The following is a 10,139-nucleotide window of genomic DNA, read 5'->3' as shown; positions in this document are numbered from 1 at the left end:
TATATATATATATATATAGAGAGAGAGAGAGAGGTAGAACTGGAGGAGGACCAGGTAACGCTAACGACCCATTTCTGCTTCTATCCCCTTCGGTTCTGGCTCTTGAAGTGCAGCAGCAGGGGAATCTCGCGTGGGGATCTAGAAGGGGAGCGGCAGCAGCAGTGAGGAAGGAGAGGGGAGATCTAGAAGTGGGCGGCAGCAGCAGTGAGAAAGGAGAAGGGAGATCTAGAAGGGGGCGGCAGCAGCAGTGAGGAAACGAAGGGGAGATCTGGAAGGAGGCGGGTCCAGGAGTCGACATGGAGATCAGGATTGGGAAGGAGAAGAGGCACCTGGAGGTTGGAGGAGCAGCATCGGGAGGAAGAAGAGGCACCTGTAGCAGAGCAGAGCAACTCACGATAGTTGGGGAGGGGTTTTATGGGCTGCCTGCTGGGCTGGGCCTTTTTTGTTCCTTGTCCTCTTCCTTTTATTTTTCATTTCCCTTTTTATCCCTAAATCATACTGCTGCTTTGAATTTTTTTAATAATCATATGGCGTCGCCTTGCCACGCCTTATGCTCGCCTAGGCGTCGCCTAGGCGACTTGAATGAGTGTCTCGCCACGGATCGCCTTGCTGCCTTAAAAACAATGCTCATGTGATAGACTCTCTTTTTGCCTGGAATCAAGTCTTTTATATCATTACAATCATAGGCCAAATAGATTTAGGTTTCAATGGATGAACAAACACAACCCTTTTCTGAATCGAAAGTGTTTGGCTCATTTCTCTATACATTTTTGGAGCAGTGTGACATGGTTGACTTGCAAATCCTGCACTTATTCATGTTTGCTTGTGCATTCATCCCTTTAGCTATAGCATATTTTCTCTTTTTCGTATGGTTCAACTTTTGATCTTGGTGGTGGTTTATGTTTGGTGACGTAGTTGTACGACCAGCAACAACAGTTAGATTAGTTTGGGTATCAGGGTTTATAGTTGAGATGCCACCAACATGATGTGCCTACAGGTGCATCTGATTATTTATCGAACATCATTAGGCAGTTAGAAAATAATAATAGCTATAAGAATAGGCAAATAAATGTACTATAATCAAGCAATATTGTGGCAAGGTCAAGGCAAAACCATGCGAATCATTGGGAAATTTTTACAACATTCTTTCTTCTCTAATTCCTCTTCTCTGTCTTACATTGCAGGTTCCAAAATTATCCAGCAGGGGAGATCAAGTACAAAGCATGAAGCAGACATGATGTGTAATATGAACCAGGTCAAGTAAATAATTACATATGTAGTGAGAGCAAGTACATTTATTGCATTTTTTTGCCTAAATGTGTACTTCATTAGATAATAACATTGTTCTAGATTAGGCAAATTATGCATTTATTTTTAGGCAATAATATGATTTTTGAATTAAGAAATAATATGATCATGAGTAGGTCATATAGAGACTAGCACTGTTTTATTACCAGAGGTATTCAACATTGCTGATATTTACTCCTAATATTAACTGCATTTGTTATTCTTTCACTAATCTATGTTTCCTTTCCACATTTCTGTGACACAAAACAGTGTTTAGGACCTGAAACTTGATGAGTTTTTTTTCTGCCTGCAAATTTCCTCAGCGAATTTGCACTATAACATGCTTGTTAGCTGTAAGGTTCCTACCATTGTATCTTTTGGTATGTCCCTTATAGAGTTATGAGTTTTCAATTTTGATCATAAAGACAACTTTCCTTTTTCTTTCTCAGAGCTTGGTGTTTAGTGGCCTGGAAGTTCATCAGATTGTCATCGGCAACAGTTTAGTTGCAGCTCAATCTTGATATGACAAACTGGAGTTGTTTTGAAGTTGGATTTTAAAAAAGCTTATGATAAAGTCTGCTGGGTTTTACTTTTCAGAACTCTTGAAATGAGAGGTTTTGCCAAAACGTGGTGTGATTGGATAAGACAAGTTGTTACTGGGGGGACTGTGTGTGTGAAACTCAACAACACCATGGGCCCTTATTTCATGAGTCATAAGGGTGTGAGGCAGGGGGACCCTTTATCTCCCATTCTATTCAATTTTGTGGCTGATTGCCTTTCCAGGATGGTCAGGAAAGCGCAGAGACGGTCTTGTTTGTGGTTTGGCTGATAATCTTATTGACAAAGGGGTTGCTATCGTCCAATATGCTGATGACACTATCTTGTGTATCAAGGATAACCTGGAAGGTGCCAGGAACTTGAAGCTCCTGCTGTACTTGTATGAGATGATGTCAGGCCTTAAGATCAATTTTACTAAAAGCGAAATCATCTTGATCAATGGTGATGATGATAAGTGTGCACAATATGCTGAATTATTCAACTGTCAACTTGGGGATTTCCCCATCAGATACTTGGGTGTTCCTGTGAGCCCCTTTAGGCTTCATGTTATTGATTGGAGTCCTTTGTTGGAAAGAAATTGGAAAGAAATGAAAAGAAATTGCAGACTTGGAAAGGGGGTGCTCTATCTATTGCAGGCAGATTGACTCTTATAAACTCAAGCCTTTCTAGTTCTTTCATCTATCATATGTCAATCTATCTTCTGCCCAAGACAATTGTGGATAATCTTAATAAACAAAGGAGGAAGTTCTTTTGGCAAGGGGGTGGGACCAGGAAAAAATACCATCTTGTTAAGTGGGAGATCATCTGCAAGAACAAAATAAAAGGAGGTCTTGGTGTCAAGGACATTTCGAAAATGAATATTAGTTTGCTTTGCAAATGGTGGTGGAAATTAGAGAGAGAGGATGGAATTTGGCAAGAGATTATTGAGAAAAAAATATTTGAAAGGAAAACATATTAGTGCTGTTAAACACAAGCTTGATGACTCCCTTATTTGGGCTGACCTGCTGAAAATCAGACAGGTGTACCTGAGTGGGAGGCAGATTCAAACTAAGAATGGTAAGAACACTTTATTCTGGGAGGATGCTTGGCTAAAAGACAAACCCCTCTGTGTTTTACACCCCACCTTATATGATTGGTGCGCAGACAAATCTATCACAATTTCTTTTGTACTTGAAAAAAATAGTCACTAGAATTTTAACAGATGGCTCCCTCCTATGCTGTTCGAAACTTGGATGGCTGTACTGGAGGCAGCCTTCTCTTTTCAGTTTATTGATTCGGATGACGTTGTTTCTTGGAAATGGGGGGGGGTAAGAAGGTGTTTACTACCAGATCTGTATATGATCATCTGACCCCTGGCTCTAGGGGCGGGTGTTTCTCCCATATTTGGAAGGCTAAGCTACCCTACAAAATCAAAATCTTCACCTGGTTGGTAGAACGAGGGGCTGTTCTGACTAAGAGTAATATGGTCAAAAGAAAGTGGATGGGGGATCCCACCTGTATGTTCTGTGATCAGTTAGAAAGTGTGGATCATCTTTTCTTTCTCTGCCCGGTGTCCAGATGTATTTGGGGCATGGTTGGCTCTTGTTTTGGGGCTGATAACATTCCTGCTAGCTATGATCAATATAAGCAATGGATTAAGAAATGGCTGCCTGAAGGGCAAATTGCTCATCACTTCGGCTTCGCTGCTATCTGTTGGGCGATATGGAAACATAGAAATAATGCGGTGTTCGAGGGGAAGATTATCAGACATCCGTCTGAGATTTTAATTCATGCCTGTTCTTTTATGTCATATTGGGCAGGGCTCTACAACGCGGAACTTCAAGGGAGGGTGCTGGACGGGGTCAAGGCACTACTAGCGTGTGCTCATCGGGCGCTGGCGCTCCAGAACAGGGCGGCACCACCAAGGCTCCTTGCCCCATATGAAGATCGGGATGTGGAGGAAGACAAAGTCTGATGCTGGCTCGGGACTTGCTCTGGTCGTGGAGCGTTAGTTGTGTTCAACACTTTATGTCGGTCCTGTCCTGTATGACTGCTGAAACATTTGTATCACCTTTCGCGCTCGGTAGCTCCCACCTAGAAATCCTAGTGTGAGAGTCCGCTTGCTGAACTTTCTAGCTTGAAAGCCAGGCTATGAAAGACATGGCTCATCTCCCCCCTCTTTTTTCTCTTCTGCTCATTCTTGTTTCTTTGCCCTTCCTTCTAGGGGGGTAGGAAACGAAAACACTGTAATTCCATTTCGTTGGAATGGAATTGGGGAGTTGCCTCGCTTAAAAAAAAAGCTCAATCTTGATATTGATTCATGAGCAACTTGGTAGTAGTTGTAGTAGCTCTAATTTTTTGTTTGTTCAGTACAATAGTGGAGGTGATCAGGCGATCAGGCAATCAGACGTATGCTTGTAGTTTTAAAACTTTGTTATTGTTTATAATTTAGATGGGTAAAAATGCATTTGTGTATGTTCTAATTTGCTTACCTATTTTCAAAGCTTTGCTTATGAGATCCTAAAAGTTTCTTTTTCTACTGCACTTGTTGAACACATCTAGAAGCAAGCAAATTAGGAGGGGCAGTAGTGCGCGGCTGCTTCTCAGTGAAAATTTTAGTTTTGATTGGTGCTAGCATTTTTCTCTGGTCTACCTATTTTTTTTGCCAAAATCGGAAAGATTAGCCTTGTATATTTTGTTTTTACCAAAAACAAGGTGGCCGCCGTACGTTAGCCGCACCCATTTTAGAATTTTGAAGGGAACTAAGACCCTGGCTTATTTACGATTTTCATGATTCGGGGAGCACGTATGCTCAATTGTTGTGCCTTCACAGGTGCCTAGTGTAACTTGACCAGCAATCCATTACTGCACTACTCTCGGCACATGGACAAAGACCCCCCCCCCCCCCCCCCCCCCCCGTGTCCAGCTCACAAGTCATCACACTGTCCAGCCGCACAAAAGTGATGATCCACGTCAGCAAAGTGGAAACCAACCCTCACCGACCACAAACAGTAATTCGAGGTTGCTTAGGACTGCTGCCCTTTTCCAGCTCCAGCACTTCCCCATAGCTAGACTCCAAGCTCTAGGCTTAAGGAGAGTATCGGTAGCTTGTCCAGTAAGATAGCTGCCTTTGCAAGCATCTTTCTTCGGCCTCAAGCCAACGAACTCCGTCCGAGGCAAGCCCCGAGTAAGGATGGCAACGGGGCGGGTTCGGATCGGGTGGATTGTCTGGGCACCCAAACCCGAAACCCGAAATTAAAACCCAAACCCGACCCGAACACTGATTCGGATTAAAATTCATCCCCAAACCCGAAATCTGCGGATCCCAAAACCCGATGGATAATCCGAAACCCGAAATATATTTTCACAGAACAACAACACACTACTCACCCAGGACCCAGCCCCGCAAACGGTCGACCGCAGCACTCACAGCTGACGCGCAGACCTAGGCGCCCAGCCTCCAACCGCACCAACCAGCAGCAAACGGCGTCACGCCCGCGAGCCCACTCGCTCAGTCCCTCTCAGGTTCAAATGCACCAACAAGCGGGCCCAGCGAACCACACATGCAGGCATGTAGGCATGCAGCCATGCACTGTGCCGAACGGCAGGGAACGGATGGTCAAACCTACACCTGCGCATGTCGCCGCCTGCTCTCCCTGGGAAACGGGCGAGCCGGTCCCACCTCCCACGCTCCTGGCCAACCAGCGGTCCAGCGTGCAGTCAGTTAGAGAAGGCATTTTGGGTCAGCGACAATCAGCGTACTACAGACGTGTAACACCCCTCAATTAGCACTCAATTAGGAGTCTTAAACAAGATTTGAAAATTCAAATTGAGTCAAGAATATCAAGCCACACGTGTAGCTCTCTCCTCTCCCGTGCGTGGTCACCGTGGCCAAATTGACCACGGCGCCGCTCGCTCGCGCCGAGTGCCGCGCATCCTAGTCCATGCCGAACTGCCTCCCCCGTCGCCTTATCCGCGCGGCCTCTACCTTCCCCTCTACTCCCCTCCTTGCTCCAAGTGCCGAACCGAGCTCCCCGCGGCGTCCAGAGCCGCCGCCGCCGCCATTAGCGCCGCCACCCCTTAGGCTTCCGCGGAGCTCCCTCCTCCGGCCTTCCTCGCGCCCAACCGACCCCACAGCTAGCTCCCTCACGCTCCGCTGGTGCTCCCCGACCCGCTTGCCAACGCCCAAGCCCGCCGGAACGCCGCCGCCGCAGGCCCAGTCCGCCGCCGGCCGCCCCTCTCCGCGGCGCCGCCCGCTCCGGCCATCCCAGCCCCAACCAAAGCCACCCCGAGGTAGAGCTCGTCCTCCTCTTGCTTTTCCCCCACCGGGCCCTCGCTGCTGACGAGCCCAAGCGCCGGAATCCGGCCGCCGCCGCCGCCTCCCCTGTTTCAAACCCCAGCCAGGGACCTCGGGTTGAAATTCAAGAAAATCCAGGGGGTTGTTTGAATAGACTGTGACTCAGATGAATAGTGCTTTAAGGGCCCCTTTGTAATTTCTAGCTATAAACTTTGAAATTCAATAGAAATTCGTAGAAAATTCATAAAATAGCAAATCCAGTTGTTCTGGAATCCTTATGAAAAGTTCTATACAGTAGAATCAAAATATGATGGGTGTTTGCTGAAAGTTTTTGCTGTACAAATTGTTTTGTGTCACTAGGTACATAAAGACTAGTTGTTTTATCTTTTCCTTAACTAATGTTTGAAGCCATGTCTTTCTGTGAAATTTTGATGATGAGATGTTCATGTGACTCTAGTGTTGCTATAAAAATTTCGTGGTCAGTTCTCATGTGTAGCTAATTCTTTGATTTAATCCTTGCTTAGTAAACTTTAATTATGATAAATAGTTTAGGTTGATGATAAATTATGAAAATATTTCTGAGTGTTCCTTTTGAATAGTTTAGCTTGTCCATGAAGTTTGACTCCCAATTCATGACTAGAACAGGAGCTAAAAATGAATCTTGTAAATATGATGTCTGTTTTGTTTATTTTCTCAGAATTAATTATTTGTAGATAAAATCATGAAAAATTTACAGTGGCTAATTAACGAATTTTTAGATCTACTGTTAAAGTTTGAGCTTCTTTTATGTTCTGGTCTAACCTGTATAATTCAATCTTGTTCTAGGAGTTGTCTGATTACATGAATTGTTCTGGGTAATTGGCTACAAGTTTTGGGATAAATTTTGCAGGATAGCTAGTTCTATTTACCTTATGTTTGATGTATTTTTTTTTGAATTTACTACTGTATAGGTGCTGAGTTGTTGATTTATTAACCAACCATGATTTAATTGCTATAGGAAACTACTCCCACTTATTTAGGAAGTTAGTATAGCTTTCTTGTGCTGTTGATCATGATGTCTTGTGTAGTTAGATATGCTGAGTTACTACTCTATAAACGATTGCCCAGTAAAATATGAATGGAAGTGTTTCACTCTTTAACTTCGGGTTTTGTTTGAATTACAACTTTATAGTGAAGCAAGTTATAAGTTGTTATCATCACAACAACTCACCCATGTGCATCTCATATAGATACTACCAGAGTCCGAGAGTGAGTAGCATGAAGTTCAGGTGAATCTAACTGAAGTTACTGCAGACCCGAACCCGATTTCGGAAGAGCACAGATCCAGTTACGCCCAGGAAGGAAAGTCCCGGTGCACAATCTATTATTTTCAAATTATGACATCTATATATGTTTCTATTACTTGTGCATTAGGTTGAGGAATTATTTGGAACTCTAGTTGCATAATCCCTAGGTTCCCTGGAGTTATACTAGTATATACGGGACGATAGAAATGCTATGCTTAATAAGATCTCGATAGAAGTCGGGTGATTTCTGGTCACTCGCGAGATATATGATGTTTCGTTATTTTGAGTATATGGAATATTGGAATAGGTTGGAAAAGGGAAAAGAAAATGGAGACCGGGCGGGGAAAGGCTAGTCCTGTCTGTGTCGGTTAAGGACCATTCGTTGTCTGGCCCTGTGATCGAGTTTGAATTGTACTAACTGTATGCCGGGAGTAGGAGGTAGTCGAAACCGGTAAGCCGAGTACTGCCTTGCTTCGAAAGTACAGGAACCCGCACCCAACTCCTGGGGTAGTTGAGTAGTCGCGGAGAAATGGGGATGCATGTGTTTACTTTTGGTGGTCTCACGTTGAGCTCGGCTGACTATATGTTGTTGGGCTGGTTCCTGTAGTTCGAGGCGGGGAGGGGAATGGTTGGTTTGTATTGTCCGACGGGGCAAATACGTGCCGTGTTGGTTAGGTCCACCTTGCAAGGTTAAATCGGATCGATTCGCCGACAGTCGCTCTTGGATATGAGCACCTTTGTCACAGCACCGCATCGTAGTAATGAGATGGAATATTAATGTATATGTTGAAGGGAATGTTGAGATTACTAATTGATCTTCTATTATGTTTGTTTTAGAAAGGGTTCTGCAAATGGCTAGAGGATAGTAATTTATATAGAATGTGAGCTAAAATATTGAAAGTAAGGATCCACCTTTAGACGCTGTTCTGCAAATAATCCACAGCCAGAAAGCCTTGCATGTATACCCATAGTCGGATAAGTCTTGCTGAGTATTAGTATACTCAGGGTTTGTTGTTTACCCTATTTCAGGTATAGAAGTTAACCAGGATTCGCATCAGTGGGCTCGATGTGACGTCCTCACGTGTTCATAGTTATCGTTTTGTTTTATTGGTTCTCAATCAAATTTCCTTCTCTCAGGTCATATTCTCTTCTGCTGCTGTCATTTATTTTATGTAAATTCTAAATTTAAATCTGTTTTGTAAATATTTATGTTATTATCTATTTTTGTGAAATTATATTATGCTGGTACCGTCTGTGCTCGCCGTCGCGCGAGACTTCTGGTGTGTTTCGATCGGCCTGTGGATTGGAAACAAACTTTCAGGTTACACTTAATTAAGCTAATGTGTTTGATGCGTTCAAATGATAGCCATTACGCTTAATTAAGCCGTTTAACTTGGCGGTTCTGTGATACCCGAACCCGAAAATCCGTGGGCGAAAATTAAGCCCCAAAACCGAAACCCGCGGACCCGAAATCTGCGGATATCCGACCCGACCCGAACCCACTGCCATCCCCGAGCCCCGGTCAAACGTGTTCCACTCACCCGCTCGCACAGCCAACACCCACCCGTGCGGGCTCCGCTGCGCTCCCTCCTACCAGCGAGTACTACCAGTCTACCGCGCCCGCGCACCCATCGTCCATGTCACATCCGGCCGCGATACCCTTATAAAACACCGGGCGCCTCCCCCGCTCACCACCACCAAGTCGCCACCGCACCCAAAGCCAAGCGGGCTCTTTCTCGACCCGAGCAAGCAGAGCAAGAGGCAGGCGGAGCAGAGCAGAGAAGGCTCGCGCGATGGCCGTCGGGTTCCGTCGGACGCTCACCTCGCTGGCGTCGCCCAAGTCGGTGGCGCCGTCGTTCCTGCTGGACTGCGCGCGGCCCAGAAAGCTGGCGTACGCGCGGGTGCGATCCACCAGCCTCCCCGTGCGCCTGCACCCGCTGGCAGCGGCGCTGCACGACGCGGCGCGCGCGCTGCTGGCGTGGGCCGACGCGCCCGCGCGGACGGGGCCCGCGTGGGTCGCCGACGGCGCCGCCCGCGCGGGGCGCGTCCTGGCGGGGCTCGCCGACCTGCTCCACCACCCGCAGGCGCGCGACGCGCTCCGGCGGCACCCCTGGACGGAGCAGCTCCTCGACGACCTCCTCCTCCTCGCCGACCTCCACGGCAGCTTCCGCGAGTCGCTCGTCGCGCTCCGGCAGCTCCTCGCCGAGACGCACACCGCGCTGCGCCGCCGCGACGGGGCCCGCCTCGCCGCCGCGCTGCGGGCGCAGCGGCGGTCGGCGCGGGAGGTGTCCCGCCTGGCCTCCGCCGCGCGGGACCTCTCCCACCGCGCGGCGCCCGGCGACGAGCCCGACGAGGCCACGCTCGCCGACGCCCTCGCGGCCGCAACGGCCGCCGTGTCCGCCGCCTCGTCCGCGGTCTTCGCCGGCGTTTCGACCGCGTCCGCCGAGTCCGCCGCCAGCGCCGCGCCGTCCCCGCGGACGCCGACGCCCTACTCCCCGGCCCGCACGCCCGCCAGCCCGATGTGGCTGGTCACCGACCTGCTCCGGCGGCGGCGGGCCGTGTCGTTCGAGGACTCGTGCAACGAGGAGGAGGAGGAGCGGAAGGCGGCCATGGGCAGGGTGCGCGGGCTCGAGGCGTGCGTCGGCGCCGCCGAGGCCGGCTGCGAGGAGCTCTACCGCGCGCTCGTCAGCGCCAGGGTCTCCCTGCTCAACCTGCTCACGCCCACGTTCTAG

At 47.9% G+C, this 10,139-nt stretch overlaps 1 protein-coding gene across 1 annotated transcript; it reads left to right on the top strand.

Annotated features, from left to right (window-relative positions):
* Positions 1 to 9,200: 9,200 nt before the first annotated feature.
* LOC120648052 lies at positions 9,201 to 10,139 on the top strand. The gene is made up of 2 exons (XM_039924827.1): positions 9,201 to 9,608; positions 9,675 to 10,139. Exons 1-2 carry the CDS (start codon positions 9,201 to 9,203, stop codon positions 10,137 to 10,139), a joined length of 873 nt encoding a protein of 290 aa, XP_039780761.1.

The sequence above is a fragment of the Panicum virgatum genome, chromosome 9K, assembly GCF_016808335.1.
Source record: "Panicum virgatum strain AP13 chromosome 9K, P.virgatum_v5, whole genome shotgun sequence".
NCBI lineage: Eukaryota > Viridiplantae > Streptophyta > Magnoliopsida > Poales > Poaceae > Panicum > Panicum virgatum.
The sequence above is the reverse complement of the archived record's forward strand: the minus strand, read 5'-3'. Positions and strand labels throughout refer to the sequence as shown.

What these genes read in the sequence shown, in the direction of transcription:
- LOC120648052 (XM_039924827.1), top strand. Translation starts at nt 9,201, where the DNA reads ATGGCCGTCGGGTTCCGTCGGACGCTCACCTCGCTGGCGTCGCCCAAG. An exon ending in TCGCGCTCCGGCAGCTCCTC is followed by an intron (nt 9,609 to 9,674) that starts GCCGAGACGCAC and finishes CTGCGGGCGCAG; the next exon opens with CGGCGGTCGGCGCGGGAGGT.